Source organism: Pseudopipra pipra, chromosome 11, assembly GCF_036250125.1.
Source record: "Pseudopipra pipra isolate bDixPip1 chromosome 11, bDixPip1.hap1, whole genome shotgun sequence".
Classification (NCBI taxonomy): Eukaryota; Metazoa; Chordata; class Aves; order Passeriformes; family Pipridae; genus Pseudopipra; species Pseudopipra pipra.
In genome coordinates, this window is record NC_087559.1 from 14,687,250 (window position 1) to 14,707,838 (window position 20,589).

Sequence of the window (20,589 nt, forward strand, 5' to 3'; positions counted from 1 at the left end):
AGTGCCCTGAACAGCTGATCTTCTCTAAAATCCTCACTGGTTCCCAAGGACTCGCCCTTCCCCAGCCCAAATCAGTCCTGGAGCACCAGGCACCCCCACAACCAGCAGTCTTGGGCCACATAACGAAAGCTGAAAATACAACAAAATCCAGTTTCAGTGCAAACCACTCTTTAATTTTCCTCTTTGTACAACAGAGCCAGCCACTTACAAAGTGCTAGTCTAAAAAAACAGTCTGGTATTACAGCACACACACATCAGCTGAAGCCCAGCAGCTCAGAGGCAGAGAAAGCAAGAGCTGGGCCACTTGTTCTGCAGTACAACAGAGTCTGTTCAGCATCTGAGCATCATAGATTTAGCCCCACGATGCTTTTCTGTGTCAGCACAGGCAGGGAGGCGAGAAGGAGAACAAAGGCTATTTCAGATTGATTTCTCTTTTAAAAAGGACTTGTACTCCCCTCCCTTTCCTCTATTCTCTATTTTGGAATGCCCATATGACTTACTTTTAGGATAAAACGAACAAACAAATGCTGATTAGAGTAATTTCAGTGCAGTGCTACAGCTTAAAAATTGCTTTTTGGATGCTCCCATCAGTAATGAGGAAAAAAAAAAAGAAATACAATATTAAGAGTTGCAAAAAAACAGAACAAAACAAAAAAAACTCCACCAGAACAGCAGAAGCAACTAAGCAATTGTGATCTCAAAATTCAAATTTCAATGTTTTAAAAGCAAAATTCCACAGAGGATCACACCAGTAGCATGCTGGCTAGAGGCAGCCCTCCCTTCTCCAAGAAAGAAAAACCCTCCTGTTTGGTTTGTCATTGAGCTAGATTTGTCCCTAAAAAAACACAGGCTAAAGCTCTAGATTTTTTCCCATTTTTCACATGGAAGACCAGGTCTCCACCAAGGAGAGACTCACAGGAGTCCACATTCAAGAAGAAAGCTGGACTTGAGTCTTACAAGTACCACAGACCGCAAAGGAGGACAGAGGGAAGAGCATTTGCCACTTGAGCCGAAAGGATAGAACAGAACCATTGAACAGCAAAGGCAAAGAGGAGCTGGGACAGGACTGTCACACCTGCAGCCCACAGAAGGTGAAAAGGTGGGGATCTAAAGGGCAGCGCTCAAGGGAGGAGGAGGAAGGCTGAAAAAGCAGTCCAAAAAAAACCAAAGTTGCAAGAGAAAAGGCTGAAAACTCACACAATCCATTGCATTGGGCTGTCACACTTACAGGTGACACAGTGCTGAGCTTGGCTGGAGAAAAAAGCTCCAAGGAACCACATAAACGAGCAAAAAAGGATAAAAATGCTGTCACGGCACAAACCATAGGAGAAAAGCCGGAGGCAGAAAAGTGCTTTACAGAGCAGCCCGGACGTGAGGGGTGTAGGAGATGGATGGAGAAGACAAGAAATCATCAGTGTTATGGATGGTATTTTCTCTGCAGAAGAACAGGAGCCAGAGAGCTGTATCCTGCCTCTCTGTGCAGATCAGCCTGCACATGTGCCACACCACGGGCAGGTATGAGTCACTTCTGGCCAAGGTTCCTACATTACAGGATTCAGTGTTCACATGAAAAAGGCTGAGTCAAAACTGCCCTGAAGAGCATAAAATGCATCAGTGAAAAGGATGGAAGCAAGAAAAACGTTTGCTGCTTAGCCAGGGAACCAAGGTACAACGGCAGAGACTGCAGCAGACAGGCCAGGTGTACAAAGATCTGAATTGAGCTCCAGAAAGGGTGTAGGAGCCTCCCTGACACAGGCAGGGCCCAAAAGCAACACCAGAGTTGGCAGGAAGCCCCAATGCCGATTCACAGAATCGTACCCACCACACTCCTCCCCGGGCCCCTGCGAGGCTCAGCTGTGACTGGCCTCCAGCTCAGACTGTCCTCTCCCGACCCCAACTACAGCCAAGAACCACAGCCCCAACCCCTGCCTCTAGCCACACAGCTCAGCCAGATTTTAAAAAGAACTTTATTGAAGCTCCAATATATATTATTTTTGGCCTCTAAATACCCAAGTGTCAGCACCTATTCCTGGCTCTCCAGTGCTACTCTGCAACCCCCAGCAATGAATTTTACAGCGCTCGATCTTCTGCTTGACCCCTACAGAAGGAAGGAAAATTTTCAGATGCCTCAGGCATTGCTTTAGAAGAGGAACTGCTACCATGGTGGCTGGAGGTGATGCTTAGTTGGTGTCCATGCCGTCACACTCTTCCTGGGGAGGACATGGGGCACTATGTTCCTCATTGTTTCGGCGCTGATAAAACAGCACATATGCAGCTTTTGTCTACCAAACAAAAAGAAAACCCATCTGAAACCATCCGCATGGCTTGGCTTGAAATGTCACACCCAAAGCAGGGAACCACACTTTCAGCACAAACTCAGAATGGCCTCGGGCCAAATACTCACCACTATTTGGTCTTCTGAAGCCACTGATACGCTGCTGTCATCGAAGTAGTACCACTTGTCATTCACTTTGTTCTTGGCGTAGGCAGTGTCTGCCACGGGGAGAAACTGAGCTCAGCTTTGACATTACCCACCCCAAGCCTAGTTCACCAACACACCCATCTTCTGCAACATGCTGGCTGGTCCTAGTCTAGGACCATGTCCCACATACCAGAGAGACACAGGGCAAAGAAACTGAGGAAAAGAATTATAGTGTTTTGTTCACCTGCCTTGAGCCAGAGCTTTCCCAAACACATTGTTTAAGACTCTGCATTTTCACATGAAGGAGTGTTTGCACGAGTCCTGACTCAAGAAGTAAGTTAAAAGTCCTGCAAAGTCTCTTCCAGCCAAGACTTCTGTGACTGTGATCCCCAATCTCAGAGCATATCCCCCTTCAGCTGTGACCCTCCCCAGCACTCTCCAGTAAAAAGGTCATTTTCATAATTTCAAGTTCAGCATTGAAAAGTCTTGACTTCACTCATAAGCTGGGGAACACCATCATACACACTAATGACTACTAACCAGGATCCCACAGGCATCAGAGTCAGACCTCAGGCAGCTGCAAAGTACACAAACTGGTTATCTGCCCTACAGAGCCTAATAAGAAGGATATTACCTCCCAATATGGTATTCACCTGCACACAGAACACAGGTATGTTTTGGGGACTAGAAATCCTTAGTGAGGGCTACTGCAGGTGTCCAACACACAGAGCCCTCCCAGGACCCTTCTGCCCACATTTCCTTGTGCCCAAGGGACAGAGCAGCAGTTACTCACAGTGGCCCACTCCCATGGCTCCATAGTGATTGGAAACTGCGATGAGGTCGTACACATACGAGCCTGCTCTTGGGTCGCAGACAAACTCGGACATGTTTAAACCCCTGGAAGGAAACCCAAAAGCATCAGCACAGCAGTAACCAGCACTTTTTAGGAAGAGCTGCATGACACCAGTGAAGCTCTGCAGGCAGCACTGGTGCAGCAGGGCTGCTCTACTCCTCAAGGGCCAGGCATTGTTAGTGTGAAGACCAGACTTGTTACCCCTCTCACACAGGGCAGGTCCTGGTAAACACATCAAGCACTGCCAAAAGGTTTAGAGGGAGGTGCTGAATAAAATACAGTTCAGTGTGTCCCTGTGTAGGCATGAAAAGTGAGATAGGAGTAAGTAAGTAATATGCTTCATCCCACAGCAAGGTGCTGACAAGCAGAAACAGAGGGACCGGGCAGGCTTTCATCTTGTACTTGTGCAATACTCAGTAGTACAAGTGCAGCTCTGCCCAACAAATTTTTAAAATCACTACAGAAGTTCTCATGGTCCAGCAGAATCACATAAACTAATGCTCTTTGAGATGTCTAAAACTGATTAACCTTAACAAAAACAACCCCACTAAAAACTAACCAACTCAACTCATGCCTGCTGTCGAGCTGCTCAAACCCAGAAGACAGCTGTTCCAGTTACAGCTTTCATAACAAGCCCACCCACCAACAGAAACATCAGAAGCAGATTCTTCTTGACCAGATTCTTCAAATTCTTCCTGGCTTGAGGGAAGAATCCTACCTGATAGGGAATTCCACAACAGTGTCAAGTTTATCCCTCCAGTATCTGCTGTATGAGAAGCGTTTTAAATGCACCACCAAAATCTTGGGCAAAGACCACAGGTCAAACTTCTTTGTGGCCTGTTGATGTTTCTTACAGTTAGGGCAGTACCTGAGGAAGGAATAACAAATAAGGAAGTTAATAACTACATTAAAAGAAAAGCTTCTGGCCTTCCATTAAAGATTCCTCACTAGCACAGCACAGTCCCTGCCTTACAGAAGGCACATTGACTGTGGAATATGCAGGTGAACACACTGCCTCAGAGAATTCCAAACTGCAGCTTGCTTTCACTTCATAGGCAAAATGCCCTATGACAAGTGTATTAACTGAACATTGTACAAAAATTAATTTTCCTTTCATAAATTAAAAAAAAAGTTTAAAGATCCCATTACTTTTCTATTATCCCCTGATGCAGCTCAAACAGGTCACAGTTGCAAACATATCTGCACCATGTAATTGGAAATTAGTAATAAACAATCTCCTAGTACACTTTAAGTTATTTTTTTACACAGTTATCAAACAACTTCCAAAGATCCTCTGCACACATGGTAACCACATTTTGGTCACTTGGGATCTGCTGTATCTCGTCCCTCTGGCCTAGGGAATTTTGGTAGAGTTGGGAGCAGGTCAGGAGTGGTTCAAGTTAGAAATAATACAGGATTAAATGCTAAGGTAGGCACATACTTTCAGTCTTTATTACCACACTGTCTGACACTGTCTAGAAGACAAATGTATGCCTGGGAATTGAAAATGACCTGATCTTTGGAAGCTTCATATCCGCTGACACTTTGCCTGCAGCCTATGGAGTCAATCACTTAACAGAGATCTTACAGACTTCTCACAGGTGAACACAAAAGGACAGACCTGGGAAATTATCAGAATCCCGTGACAAGTAACATGAACTCAAATAGTTATAGCACTTTATGATAAACATGCAGGCACAGGCTCCTACCATGGGTCATGTTCACCAAGTGTTTCCATAGTAGTGAAGAGCTCTATGCAGTCTCTGAGGGCTACTACAGCCTTCTTCTTCTGTGGTTGTAGCATGCTGCCATGTTTTTCAAATGCCTAGTGAAAGAGGTGGATGCTTTATTCAATTCCATGTACTCTGTAATCCTTTACATCACAAAATTAGACTCACCTTCCCCATGCTGCCTGTTTCTGCCCCCTCCCTTCCCCAGCCACACACTCCTCTCAAGCTTCCAGCCACTCCTTTCTTGTCCATAAGAAAAAAATATAAACAAACTAAAAGTTGGTGGGTTTAGGGCTTTTATCAAGACAATAAAACCAGCTTCTTTTGTTACAAAATATGATCCAGCAGAGCTCTCACAGAAGGAATACTGAGATTTCTGTTAGGCTCTATGAATTTGGCTTCAGATTTGAGTTTTGTTTTGTGAGTGGACCATGAACTAGACCACTTAGTTTTGAAATTAAAAGGTCTGCTTTTTTCAGAACACACTAGAAACAGATCAGCAACTACAGATCCATAGACTTTACTACTAGTAGATTTTAAGTAAACCTATCTCATGCCAGTGACTTCAGTTTTTATGGAGGGAACTACACCTAAATTTCACCACTTACTGTCATCTTTTAAGTACCATGCAAGTTTACATATAGATTATTTATGAAAAGAGCATACCTGTGCCTCCTGTTCATCATAAAGTAGCCTCCGTGTATCAGAATCCCAGTCAATGGCAACTGCAGAAAAAGCTACAAGAAAGAAGAAACATTTATTGCAAAGGTGTAAGGAGAAGGAAGAAAAAAAAAAGACAGCAAGAAAATAATTACCACTCAGTTTTAAGATTTTTCCTTCAACAATGGAGTTTATCTCAGAGGTCCCAGAAGAATTCACGAGGCTAAAAGTGAAATGCTGTTTCTTGCAAGGCTGCAGGTCTCTTGCTGCCTCCACCTGCATACAACCCTCGGAGTGGCAGGGATCAGCTTCAGTCAGCTTTTCCTTGCCTTCCTCTCCACCATCCTGATGCTCCATCTCTTCAATGTCACCTGGCAAAATTTACAACAAGGACAATATTAAAGGGCTTCACAGAAAAAGAAACCCCTGCTTGCTGCCCACTCCACTGAAGTTGTATTTTTCCCTTTAGCACGTGCCAGGTAATGTGCTGGATTTTATATCCTAGAATCAGATATGATGGAGAGTGCTCAGCTGGCAGTAGGTTAACAATGACACCTTCTGACAGCACACCCTAAGAAATATCCCCAAGAGAGAATCAACAAGGTTGCAGCTGAGTGTCTTTACAGAAGGGAATATGTAAGTCTCCAAGAATGTTACTTCCATTCTTAGGGAAAAAATGGGCAGATTTTTTTCCCCATTTAACTTCTTCTAGTTGTTACCCTCAGGGCTACAGGAGTGAATTATTTCAAAGAAGAAAGGGAAACATGCATTTGCCATCAGCATTAAAAGTGTCTTAGTAAGCATGTAGCCTTGGGATGAGACCTCATGATTCTAGGTCCTCCAACAGAAAATACCATTTCCACTTTATTTCTCCACAACTTATTTTTTGTGACCTAACAGGCCAATTTTCATCAGCAAAGGACACATCAAGAAAGGATTTGCCTCTGGAGGGAGGCACCTGAACACCTCCCTAAGCAGGAGTAAGCAAGGACTTCCCTAACATCGAGGATGAATGCACACCACACCTTGTTCCCCAGATGCCTCTTACACACATCTGATCTCCCTGTAGAGGAAGATGTTCTACAAGAATTCCCCCCCATCCCATGCAGAAGTCCTACACAATAGTGTGGTTTAATCATGGTGAAGAAACAATCTGCTGAAGCTTAACTGAATACACATAGCACAAACTATAAAAAACTAATAAAAAGCTAATAAAAAACTTAAAAGTGCTGAAAAGTTTCCAACCAATTTTGAAAGAACTTTACCTTCAACCACCCCATTGGAGCCATTGCAGGTTCCTCTGTCTGGGCAGGGTGTAGAGTATTCTTCTGCCAAAGGGAGTTTCACATAGCGGCTAAAAAGAGGGGTATGTTTGTCACACAACCAGACTGAAGCTGAGCATCAGAACAGTAGCACCCCCCTGTCATCAGTTCTTGCTGCCCTATCCCCCTCAGCAAAGCAGAACCTGTCCTGTACAGCAGCATTTAGAGGCCAAGAGCCCTCAGAATGAGTCAAACAACAATTCAGTAAGTCTCTGCTCTCGCTGCTTGTTCTGAGTTTTACTGGCAGTAGATTGAAAGGCAAAAGGAAGTTATGGTGGCCCCATCTGTCAGCCTTGAAAACATGGCCTGAGTTCTGCTCCTCACCTGTTTTGCAACACTGAGCAAACAGCCCCCCTTCTGACCACCACCAGAAGTGTCTTTTAGAGAGCCCAAAAAAACAGGACCTTGAAATGTCCCTGGGGCCTCCAGACACCAATGCAACACAAACCCTGGTTTATACATCCCACACAAAAATTCTTCCTGTTAGTAAGGATGCAGTAATTCTATTACATTGTAATTGAATAAGTGATCTCTAGAACTTGGCACAGGATTCAAAGGCACAGACATGACTTACCTGATCTGCTTCAAAACCACACTGTACAGGTGATCCACAGTGAGCTTGTGTTTGGGCACAGATATGAGCAGTGGCTGCCCAAAGAGCACAGTCCCTGCAGTGTTGCTGGATTGTCTTGTTGTCTTCTCCCGAAAGTAAATAGAGAGAGTAACATACTCTGAGCTGTCCTCACTTGGCTTGCAAACTTCATACCTGTTTGAAAGACAGGCATTTCCACGGGTTATTTCCACTGCCAAGAAGCACAGCACATAGAACCAATATGAACTCAGTCCAGTAACTCTCTGCACCAGGTACAAAGGGTTGTACTATGTGCTCATGCTACAGAGCAGTTTCCTGAACACTCCCCATGGCTCACAGCGGCACAGGATACAGACCTGCCACCAACTTGACTGCCACCTGCCCTCTGTATTCCCAATTCAAATCTCTGTTGCCACTCGCCTCCCAAGACACACCCTGACAACTACACTGTGCTTCAACCAGATCACAGCATCAACACAAATACTAAATTTACTTTGAAATTCCTCTGACTGTTTGTTTCCCCTGGAGAAAGACACCCACTTGACACCTTTGGGTCTTGCATTCTCACAGCTTCTCACACAGTTTAATGGCCTGAGCTCACATCACTGAGCAGCTAACATTTCAGAAAACCAAGAGTCTGGAAACATCTGCTTCACAGAAAACTCCAAGGACAGGAAGCAAACAAGAAAAATTCTGGAAGACAACAAACAGCTAGGCAGAGCAGAAAGGAGACTGAGATGCAGCTCGTGTCCTGGGTGAAACAGCAAATGAAATATTTGCAGACGTCAGAATCGAAAGAAACCACGTGGTCCAACATTATTGCACTGTTTGCTTCAGGGCTATTCATTACATAAGGTTCATTTTCAGGAATGCCAAGTCACACTGCTCTTTAATTTGTTGAGTCACCTGTCTCAGAATTATCTTAAAACTGAAAGAGAAAGAAAGATTTCATGAAAGATGTCACTACACATAATGACCAAGACCACAGTCACACATCTGAATGCACTCAACTCTTAACAGTCCTCTCACATTAGACAAGCCACTTCCCTTCTCTCAAGAGCCGAGAAACATTTTTATTCCTGTGTTCAGAAGGGCCTTGTAGAGCAGGGAAAAGAACAAATTTCAGAGTTGTAGTTCTGGTCCATCCTAATTAAAACAAAAAAAGATCCCAGTCTGGGGCTTGCACTGAGTCAGTAGAATACATGAAGGAAAACATCCTTCCAGAGAGTCCCAGCCCACCAAGAGCACAAGAGCTCAGAGTCAGCATAAGACAGTCCAACACCAATGGCTCTGTGGAGGTTTTCTAGGCTGTCAGTACTAATCAGCTGGACACCAGCACTGCATACAGTTCACATTTTCTAAAGTTTCCTGAGAAATGGCACCACAAAGAGGTGAATTATTTTACTTAGTACTGTTTAAATAACAAAAGGCCATACTCGGTCCCAGAGTATCATCTGTGATTAATTCCAGGTCCTACGAGACCCTTAAGCTGGACTCCCATAACACAGCTCAGAACATGACACACTCAGGACATGACTGCCTCTCACACCACCTACACTGTGCTCTGCAAGCAGCAATTAATGCAACCCCCACTTACACTCCACCCTCAAGCACCTGAATGAAGCCCTGCCCATGGAATGGAACAGATGGGACAGAGAGAAAAAGCTACTACACCAGGCAGGAGTCATCTATCACCAACAGCCAGCACACCGCACCCCACAGCACTCTGCAGGAGAGCATCTTGCACACTTCTCACCAAAACAGAACAGATTTGGTTACCCAAGTGTCCCTCTACCCACTCCACCTCAGAACAGCTTTTACATACTAGTACTAGAAGCAGACAAAGCAGAATCAGGATCTGTCATTTTTCTGATCTCTTGAGCAACAGCTCAAACATTCCCTGTAAAAAAAAAAGAATCTAAGAATAAGTACTTTATGTACAGTTTAAGGAAGGTTATAGAGCTGATACTGGGAATTGCTGAACAATACACCATAATTCTGTATCTTACAACTTCACTGAAATAATAGAACATAAAGATGATGCTAGTCCAGACTACACAACATGGTTTTAAAAGTCAGGGGCATCAGTTCAGCTGCTACCACACCGCAAAATACTGGCTTGGCTGCCTTTGTAATTACCAACAACTCTAAAAAGTGTCTGAAAACTGCTAAGCAATAGGGTAGGACTTGACCAGCCCTCATCAGCTTTATGAAGGCTTCAGGTCTGTGGTTACAATTCAGAAAGGAGGCAGTGAGCATTGAGGGAACTTTTGTTCCCTTGCACACTTAAGTTAAGCAAGTGCACAGGAGCGTAGAAAGCTACAGAAGACCAGGCAGAGTTACATGAAAGGGCACTGAAAGCAAAACATACTCTGAGCTAAACACCAGGTTGTATGTTGTATGTTACTGAAACACTCCCTCCCAAGTGCTGGGGTCTATGATATTAACTCCAGCTGCAAAAACACTGTGTGGACCCCAAGTCAGTCTCCAGCAACAACTAGGAAGTGTATTTTGCAGGAAAAAATGCCATTGTAGAAGCTGAGAAACAGATCTGTCTGAACAGGGTTACTACTGCACACCCACCCAGAGATGCTGTTGTGAAATCACAACAGGATCAAAAGTAGACAGTAAGAATAAACAGAGACCTGGAAAAAAACATGTGAAACTACTGCACATATTCTGATCTCTTCTAGGAAGTGGAGATACTCCTAAAATCTTTTTACTTTCTTTCATAATAACAGAACACCCACAGACAAGTAAATAAGGAGATAAGAGACTGCAAATGCAATTTTTAAATTTTTTTTACAGGGCAGCTTGCCCTGTAGAAGCTGATCACAGGATTTTTCTAGTCTTGCAGCGGAGTAAGATTAAAAGTAATGAGGGAATTCAACCAGGAAGATTTTTACAAAGTTTAAAAAAATACAAATTCATTGCAGAAAGGACACAAACTCATTTCAAACACGAAAACCCCATTTCAGCAAGACCAGTCTGCTACAAGATCTCATACATGTTTCACATAAAACTACCAGACTAGCTGGTCTGCTGACCTCATTAACTCGTTCAATAATTGCTGTAGCCTCAGTCACATTAACAAACCTACATTTCTGCAGCCAGTCATGGTTTTGCAAGACCATGAACTCACCTAAATGTACCACACAGCATGTTGTAGGAGAAGGCAGAAAGCATGGCATGTATGGCAAAGTATATCCTACTCAAATATGCACACTTTGATAGGTTAAAGGTGACCTGCAAATCAATTTGTGAAAATTTCATCAGTGTAAACACATTATATAATAATGCCCCATTAGCCAGGCTAAGAGAACAGCAGGATCTAGTTTATCCATCAGAACAGTTTTCTTCTTAGTTCCTGAGAACTAAAAAGAACTACAGTGAGGGATACCCTTGAAATGGGCCGTGGAGTTTGTTTTCAAGTGGCACTTACCTGACCCCTTGTACCGGCTCCAAGCTCCAGCAGGATCCCTGGTGATGGGATATCACCAGCATGGTGCATGTGTGGGGGTTACACTGGAGCGGGAGCCGGAGATCCTACTGGGGCTGGACTTCCCAGAACCTAAGGAAAAGAAATAGCAAGTGTTTGGGTTGTGTGCTGAAGCTGTTCTCTGCTTAGCCTGGGGAATGAGAGCATTCAGCACAAACACTGAACTCATGGCACCAAATTGATTTGCAGGCCACCTTTATGTGAGTGAGCTCTGAGCATTTGCCACAGACCTCCCTGTCCTGCCACAGAACGAGATGCCTGGAGAGAGACATTTCCAACACTATGAGAAGCTGTAGTGTCACTGATTTTTGCCTCAAGGCTTCTACCAACTCCTTACATTTCTGCATCCCACCTCTTCTCTGATGCTAAATATTAATACATCTTGCACCAGGATTACCCAACATTTCCAAGCCTGTCATGATGAGAAAGAGACAAGTGTAAAGCCTCATGAAAGAACAGGCTTGGAGAATTCCAGACCCACATTCTCCTCCCCTTTCAGGTGACTTGGGGAAGAAAATATATAGTTTTGTTCTGAGGAGACAAATCTTGAGGAGAGCCAAGGCCCATTCCAGTTGCTCTGCTCCTGCTGCAACGTGTTGTGCGAGTTCCTGCTCAGTGACATTTCCAACCACAGCACTTCATGGAAATCCATGTTCTGCTCATAACAGAGGCCTAAACTGAAAGTTGGGATTTAACAGACACTGGTGTCAAAAGCAAGACAACAGTACTTTAATTTTTTTTTTTTAAATCACATCCCTGCTGGGGCACAGATCTCCTGTGGTGTTAAGTCTTCAAATTTTGAATTGAGAGATGTGCTGCCAGCTGGCCAGAGAACAGCACTAAAATCAGAAGTCTGTCAAACCACAGGAATACTGTTGTCACATGCAGACCCAGGGCTGACTACTGCCTTCAGCAAAGCAAACCTGCAGAAATAATGTAAGAGACTGACATTTTATAATTAAAGTTTTCAATCCTGGGACAACTTAAGGTGATTGCAAGAAACATAAAGAAGGCAAGAACTGCCAGTTTAAGTTACAATCAGACCCTAAAAAGCTGCATAACCATTGAGAAACAACTTATTTCTGTTACAGAAGACAGTCACACAGGTGATCAACCTGGTGGTCTCTGTTTGGAGGGGGGACAAGGAAATCAAGGAACAAAGGAAGAACTGGATGGCAGTTGCTCATAAAATCAGAGCCTGAGGGCCTTGTACTCCCCCATCACTACATTCTTTGCATTCTCAGAGTCCAGCAAATAACCACAGACAATAACTAACACAACCTTGGTTTGCTTATGCCAGTGGAAAAGAGGAGTGCTTTTCAAGTGAGGAAACTGTTACACCTTTAAAAGGATGATTTAAACACCAGCATGGAAGGGTGCAGTCTTCAGTTTATCACAGCTTCTCTCAGAATTCACTCAGTGTGGCCATCAGGAAGGAACAAATGAAAAGAACCTGAAAGTACATCCAAATTCAAAGACCAGGCAGCAAAACCCTTTAGGAAAAGACCTCAAAAACTGGTAAGACCCATTGAGCCATCTCTAAAATTTTAAAGTACAAGTTTGGGGAACGCACACATAAGTTGTGGGAAAATACACATGAGAAATCTATTTCTGAATATGTTGTACTGATTCAACTATTGTGGATCACTTCCTTCTCCAAACTTTGTTTTCTAACCAGTGGAAGAAACTTAGCATCTAACTTCAATTACTTAAAACAAGGAGTGAGATGTACACATTACAGTTTGCCAACAGGGAAGTCTTGCCACTGGACATCGCTGGAAAATAAGAGCATATGATGAGTATATAAAAGGGACAGGATCAATAAAACATGAATTAAGAAAGAGTTCAAGTACATGAGACACTGCATACCATGCTAATTCAAATACAAGAGACATCTGGATTCTAGTAAACATCTCACATGAATACAATTAACTAATGGTCCTCAGTAATATCTCAGGTTGCATACTATATGTCAACTTAACACACATCTAGGATAATATTTAGTGCCCAAGAACACACCCTGCAAAAGGTACCATGACTACCAGACAACCCCTCTCCCATTTGTTTTTCCCTGACAAAGCTCTCACTTTGTTTTGCTGCACTGAGCACAATACCCTGAAATGATGCAGTTTTCCTATGTGATTTGTAACATAATTAATGCTATTAAAACCCTCATCTCTTCTGTAACTTCTATTTCCCTAAACTAAAAGCTGGTACGTTTTAGTCTTGCCACACAAGGCCACTAAGTGATTCAAGCAAATCTTGGAAAAAATTATCTTTTCAAAACATGGTAGACAAGCAGCTTCCAGAGGGTTTCTTCCCTTCTTATGAAGCAATCACTATCTTCTCACTCCAACACTTTAGAAAGTGTTTTTAAAAGTTTATTCTGTGGTAATGTCCAATATAAATGTAGTGCAAACAAATATTTGATGGGTTAGAGTGATTTACTGAATCTTTTTAAGGTTATTTATTTTAATTGTGAATTTTGGGTGAAAATACTGTCACTGTAAAACCTTCTGCAGTTGTACTTTCTAATAAAAAGCATCTGTTCCCCTTCATTAATCGATACAAAGACAGTTTTCTTTCAGGAACAGGAGAGAGAGACATTACTCAGTGTAACTAGTGATCCACCCCACAGCCACAGCACCAGTCAGCACATGAGGATTTTTTTCTGAGCTGAACATTTTATGGACTATGCAGGCAATACGAAACCATCTTTAAGTCATAAGAATCTTAAACTAAGACTTAGAAAGCCTGAAAAAACTTATATAAGCCAGTTTCAACTTAATGATTAAGTTTAAATTCACAAAGATCTCATAGGATTCCTCAGACCCTGGGCTAAATGAAAAGAAAAAATGAGAAGCACTTCCTCAAAGGAGAAACTAAAGAAAAATCAAAATTTCTCATAAAGATACTGAAAGCACAAAAAAATATGCTGTAACAACAACAAAAAAAAGCCTTCTGCATATCCTTCACGTGGTCAGTTTGAAAGAGCATGATGAACTAAAACCTTAACACAGCCACATCCTTTCATGGACAATTTTGAAGTTTCTCCCAATGCCACCACACTGTCACAGCCTGCTCACGTCAGGCTCTATAAGCAACAGCAAAAGGGTAAAAATCCCTAAAGTAAAAGGGTAAAAATCCCTGAAGTATCACTCAAACTGCAGCTCAGAAATCCCAAATTGAAGACCCACCCTGAACAATCCCACCTTCGTCCAATTTTAACACGAAACACTGTCTGTCCCTCCTTTCACACCCACATCAGCAGATGACCTGAACAGATGGAAACCAAAGGGAATTCAAGAACCTTCACAATGCTATTACCATTTCTTGAATGATTTCATTAAACCTTAGAACACCTAATTGCAGACTTTTTATAACCAGACAAGGTAGGTAGATTGTCCACAGTGAATGTAACTCTACATTTGCCTTTGAAGAAGCTTTGCTCTTTATTGAACAAGTGTTTCTTTGTTGTGTTTTTGAGACAAGACTTCCTTTCAATAAAAGAACGTTGGGTTTTAGCTGTAGTTAGAATATTACTTTATAGATCTTTTTCCTGGCAGAAACACCCACTAAAGGGACTTCCTATGAGTGGCTTGTTCCTAATTCTTGCCCTGGTGCCTGGCTGCTTTCTCTTGCCCCTTAGTGCTGAAAAGATCTTGGAGGGTGTACACGGAAAAACAGGATTCGCAAAACTTCCTCCTGCTACCTCTCCTCTTCCTTGGAGGGTTATTTTTAACTCAGGTCAGTTCATTCACTATGACTCACAGCATCACCTCATTTACAGTTGCCCTGCACATAAAAGGAAGTGCCAATTGCAAAGGAAAATACACTTGGAGCTGCAGTTCAGCCAATGCTTCCCCCACACCCCAGAGCAGACCTGATTCAGACACTTGTTTTCTGTGCAGGGATATGATGTTATGCCTGTAAGAAAGCAGGGCTTTTTTGCAATTACCATTGTAATATCATGCTTCTTATTTTTTCAGTGTTTTATTGGCTTTGGAGACAGACTTACAAAACTAACACTTCCCAATACCCTCCCAGACAGATTTCACAGAAGCCAAACATCCTCCCCAGCCATCCTAACCAGCCACACCTTTAGATGCAATTGAGGACAACAACAACATGAGAAAACTTTTCAAAACAAACTCCTACATTGCATCTCAGCAAAGAGGTCACACAGAGAGCATGAGAACAGAGCAACAAGCAGAATGTCACAGCATCCCACCCAGTGAAAGGCTCCCAGTGCACTAGAGGATGTTAGGGCATGTCTTCACACTGACCCAACAGTTTCATGGAAGCTACAATCTCACACTGGAATGCTCTCATGTGAGGAAGACTGGACCTGTGATGGAGGGCTGGATTTGACCCTTCAGCCCCAGGTTCAGTTGTGAGCTTCAAAGTCCACTTTGCACTTAACATGCAAAAGTTTTCAATTTCCAGCTGCAATAGAGGAACACAACTTTTGCTCTCCTCACTGGATTTCAGAGGTGACTGCAGATATCTCATCCACCACACACAAGTAGAACATCAAGCAGAACCAAATCCTCAGCTTCCCTAAGGTCCTTCACAACCACACATTTAAGAAACAGTGTTTAGCACCAGTCAAGAGTCTATAAAGAACCCCCAGTCAGAGTTAGCTGGGTGCTGTTACAGCTATGATAGATTTTGGAAAGGCAGAGTACAACATCTTAAACCCCACGCTCCAAGGCTTTTGGCTGCTTTGGAACATAAGAACAGTAAGCCTGAGCTAGATGAAAAATGCCAGTGGGAGCATAACTGCAATCCAGACATAGATTATCATCTCTGAGAGAGGCCTGTAGGACGTTCTAAACTACAGAACACACACCAAACTAGAAGTTCACTATTACCCAATGGCCATGACCTCCTTTGCATTAGAAAAATATCTACTAAACATTCCACGTGCTGATCTGCTGGTAAGAGCAGTGCTGCATTACTCTAAGTCATGCAAAAGGTCTACAGGAAAACTTAGGGTTTGAGGGGGGACAGGAGTTGGGTTTTATAACCTGAAACCAAAGCAAATGCTTTGCAGTATTCTTCACATGCGGCATCTTCCCACTTTACTCACACAAAGATGTCGTCTTTTGGCATGATATGATTTAAACCTTCATCCATTTGGAAGATTTTGTGGAACCGGTGATTATACACGTCTGTCACCACCATCTAGAACAGCAAGGGATATTTGCAAAGAGATTATAGTAAAAGTTCACGTAAATTTAGGCAAACTACCTTTAAATTCAAGCAACAGTTTATTCTAGTTCTCTATTTGAATTTTCAGTGCACCAACATCAGTTGTATCTGTTAAGACTGATCAGAAAAACAAAGCAATTAACAAGACCGATTTTACGCAGGTACCGAGGAGACGCAACTCCAAGTCAGCCTGGTGGAAACAGCAGAACAGATCCCAGCATCAAAGTGGCACCAGGCTAGGAATTCAGGCATGGATCACTCACATCTGTAACTAACTGAAATAAACTGAAGTGCTGCACTGGCATCCTAAAAAATACCCCACCAATTGAATTCCCTCTGGAAATGTTCACCTGATCCTTCATTATTAAAAGGACATCCAAGAACAGTTGGACCCAAACCAGACATTGAACACCTCTCAGTACTAAGAAACTACACTATCAGAAGTGTTGGGGGTGAGGGTTACCTTTCTGTTCCTTTTCTTAAACCTCTCTACTGCACTGGAACTATCAGGATAAACACAGATTGTTTCATGAATCTTCTTCATTTTACAATCAAAGCACAGCATTTTAACTTGTTAGGGTCTTGTCACTAGTCCATAAAGTTCAGCTTATAACCCATCTTTAAAAGCTAAGCCACCAAAACGCTTCAAGAAGAACAAACATTTATCAAAATTACTGTCTCCATTTATCCTTACATTTTCTGCAGGAACACCAGAGAGTTTGGAAAGTGATTCACACAGATCCGAGATGGCCCCCATCATCGGCACCACAACCCGGTACTGGAAACAAAGAGAACATCATGTTTTACACCAGGCAAAATAAACCCAGGCAAGGCAGGGAGCAAGAAAACAGAAATGAAATCTTAAAAACTCTTAAATCTTTAATTTATAGGAGTTCAGCTCAAGTTAAGGTCACAGCCACCAGGAAAAAAAAAATAAAATCACCAGACACAGAAGCTTGCTCAGAACACAAAATTGCTTTTTCTTTATGTGATAAAAAACATCTTAGAACCATTCTCTCCACTGCCGCTGGAGGTCAAGTCAAAATTCTTGAAAGACATTGAAATACTGTCAATCAGTTCTCCTAAAACTGCATCAGGGCATCCAGTCACTCTGCGTGGGCCCCCCACATCTTGTTCTTCTCTGTGGCAAGCACAAGGCTACCTTAGGGATGCATGGGCCCATTTGAAAATCAAATGGGTGGGGAAATTTAAAATCAGTCTATTGAAAAGGCTTTAAAAGCAAAAAGACAATTTTTCTTTTTTTTTTTCTTACCAAGAGGGATTGGTTTTTCATTTCTGTTTGAAATTCAGAAGCCTTACCCATTTAGAATCATAGAATATGCTGAGTTGGAAGGGATCCATCAGGATCATCTAGTCCAAAGTTGGCCCTGTCAACTCTGAAACCTAAGAGAAGGGCTGGGATGACTTAAAGAAATCTGTGTCTTCAACAAGCCTCACCTGGACAGGTCTACGCTGTGGATCTGCATATACCAGGGTAACTTCCATGAGACGATCTCTCCTCAAGGGCAGTGGGAGGGTTAAGTAACAGAAGGGATCAAAGGTCACAGAAACTTTAGAGCATTTGGGACAAACAAGGGTAGACTTGAAAAGACCATGAAAAATATCCACAATGATAGAATCGTTCCTCAGCCTATGATTCTCCCAGGCCTCTTTTGCCACCTCCTATAAAAATACAAATAAAAAATTATTAGAAGTTATTTCTTTCAAAGATTTCTATAACATGGTGAGCACTGGGATCAAAGAAAACTCAGGAAATCAATACTGATAGGTAAATTACACAGGAAAGGGGGTCTACCAGTATGTCCAGCACAACACACTGGGATTTCTTGGAGAGAAAAAAAAAGATTAAATAAATATACTGCTTCTTGTGATGTTGCCACATGCACTGTATTGTACAAGAAAAGACACACTGCCTGTTGAGAGGAAAAACAACCAGTCACATACACTTCCTAAAACCAGTTTTTGCATCTGGTTTTTCAATGTTCCTAAAGCACTTTTTCACCCAATCCACTTACTCTGGACTCTGCAGTTGTCAGTATGTTGCAGCTGTGTGACTGTGACAAGCCACAAAAGCCTGATCAGGGGAGCATGAGTTCACTGAGGAAGACATTTCACCATTATGTGTCTGATTGCATGAGAGCAGGGTGTTTGCCAACTTTGGGGGAACAAAGTGTCTGCAAGGGGCTCACATATCAGTGCTGACTGGGAAACAGGATAGGAAAAGGCAGGAAAATAAAACAAACAGAACAGACTTTTTGGGTCTCTATAAGGAAAACCTCATAAGAGAATTACTTTTCTCCATTTAGGTAGAGTGACATGAAGCATGACAGGGTTCTCCCATCCCAGGTACACCACTTTGTAGGGAGGATGCTCATGTGGCCTGTGAGCAGGAAGGCCAGGAAGTGTCCCAGAATCCAACTAAACACCCTGGGAAGCACCACCTGCCCTGTGTTCAAGTAAAGGGACCCATACCGAATCAGGTCTGCCATTGGCATCCTTCAGCTCCAAGTAGGGCTTCTTCTTCACTCTGTTCAAATCCTCATGCAAGCCATCTAGAAGAAAAGCCAAGAGCTCCTGGGAATCTTGCTGCTGGTATCCTGAAAACTGAGGAGCAAATCGGCCAACCTGTGTCTGAAACACAAAGGCAAGAATGAGGGGGGTGAGCATTACCTGTGTGCAGAAGATAGAAATAAAACCACTCAGGTCCTGGCTTTTGCAGAGATCAACTCCCACTACCTTGTGTTGGCAGGAAGCCACAGGGAACTGGATGCTAACACACTAAAGGGTGCCAGAACAATTTTCCCTTCTACTTTCAGTATTTCAGCTGAAAGCAACTCTTCACACTAAAGCAATGAGAAATAATGTTACAGACTCTGGGGATGCATTTTGCTCTCCACTTTTATAATTTCATTTTTTAGATTTGTACCTTGCACATCTTTTCTCACTGATCAAAGCTCAGAGATGGCAATTCACATGACCTGGTCTAGTTTTGTTGCAAAGATCATTCTGATTCATCTGTAAACAGCTCTCAGGCTTGGAAGTCATTTACTAAGTAACACCAAGAGCAGTAACCAACTCTGAGGAATGACAGCACTCGTTGGCAAGTTCCTGCCTGTACCCTGGAAAGCATTTATACAGAACATGAAACAACACTGAAGCAATTCTGTCCTTACTGCTTTCACAACAACAAAATGTGTGGCAGGCACATCAGCTTTCACTGTTCCTTCTGTCTCAGAGCTGTGCTCCAAGAACATGACACACTTACTTTAAACATCCGTGGGGCCACGTGGGACTGTCTCCCAGACCACATCTGTTTAATGAGCTCCGCGTAGGCTTCTGCAATCTCTCCCCTCATCCCCAGTGGGTTGTTCTGATTTATTTCAGCTTCATATTTATCTTCCAGGAAATAATCAGTCAGAGGAGGAGTATTGCTCAGACACTGAAAAAGCATTAAGGAAATGAACTTACTGCACAGGGCAATAAATCTGTGTGACAATGAAAAAACAAATTCAAATTTCACATCAGAACGTGTACCAAGTTAACGAAACTGGTGAGACCTAATTTGAGTACATGTTTAGTAAAAGAAAAAAAAAAGAAAGAAATTAAGGCAGAAATTTGTATTTGAAGGACTGACGACTAGAAAATTAAAGCCTAATGTAAATACAAGAAAGAAAGTAACTGGTCCTTAACATGGTTAGTTTGCATGATAAATTAAGCTTGAAGTGGGTTTAGATTAAGTTACTTTGACAATGAAAATTAATTTTAGAAACTCTGTCCTAGCTATGAAGTCCAAAAAAGCATAAACTGATTTAAGGTTACCAGGGTACAACTGAAAATACAGTCATGATGAACAAAAAGAGGGGTAGTCCAAGTTTATTGTGGTACCCTGAATACCACATGCATAATGCATTAGTTATTTTAGGGCCTGTTCTATCTTTCAAACCTACCACAGAGTGACTGAAGTCATTCCACAGTATTTGTACCACACTAAAAGTTTGCCCATTGCTTAAATCAAAGTTCATACAATTTGGCTCACATTTTGTTTAGACTTCTTAGGAAAAAACTATCCCTAGCAAGTTTCTGCATTGTTTAAAATGAAGAAAATAATCCCAAGCAATTAAGTTTAAAAGTAAAGAATCAATTATCAGCTTCGCGCAACTGTTACAACCTCAACACCCCACACAATGACCCTGAACCTTTCCTGTGGCCATACATACTCTTAATTTTTCAAGAATCTTCAAACATGGACCCAGAACTGCAAGCAGTGACCTGCTCA

General features: G+C 42.5%; 1 protein-coding gene across 2 annotated transcripts in view; it reads right to left on the bottom strand.

The window, feature by feature from the left end:
• Positions 1-151: 151 nt before the first annotated feature.
• The window catches only part of USP4 (ubiquitin specific peptidase 4), a 33,999-nt gene continuing 13,561 nt past the window's right edge, over positions 152-20,589 (bottom strand). For both annotated transcript variants that reach the window (XM_064667693.1, XM_064667692.1), the window contains 14 exons: positions 19,579-19,752; positions 18,786-18,944; positions 17,751-17,975; positions 16,987-17,070; positions 16,171-16,265; positions 7,562-7,753; positions 6,931-7,019; positions 5,821-6,036; positions 5,672-5,742; positions 4,985-5,100; positions 3,994-4,143; positions 3,216-3,319; positions 2,405-2,493; positions 152-2,282 (listed from right to left, as the gene is read on the bottom strand). In XM_064667693.1, the coding sequence (XP_064523763.1) occupies positions 2,181-2,282; positions 2,405-2,493; positions 3,216-3,319; positions 3,994-4,143; positions 4,985-5,100; positions 5,672-5,742; positions 5,821-6,036; positions 6,931-7,019; positions 7,562-7,753; positions 16,171-16,265; positions 16,987-17,070; positions 17,751-17,975; positions 18,786-18,944; positions 19,579-19,752 (1,866 nt within the window). In that variant the 3' untranslated portion in view covers positions 152-2,180. The remainder of the gene's footprint in view (positions 2,283-2,404; positions 2,494-3,215; positions 3,320-3,993; positions 4,144-4,984; positions 5,101-5,671; positions 5,743-5,820; positions 6,037-6,930; positions 7,020-7,561; positions 7,754-16,170; positions 16,266-16,986; positions 17,071-17,750; positions 17,976-18,785; positions 18,945-19,578; positions 19,753-20,589) is intronic.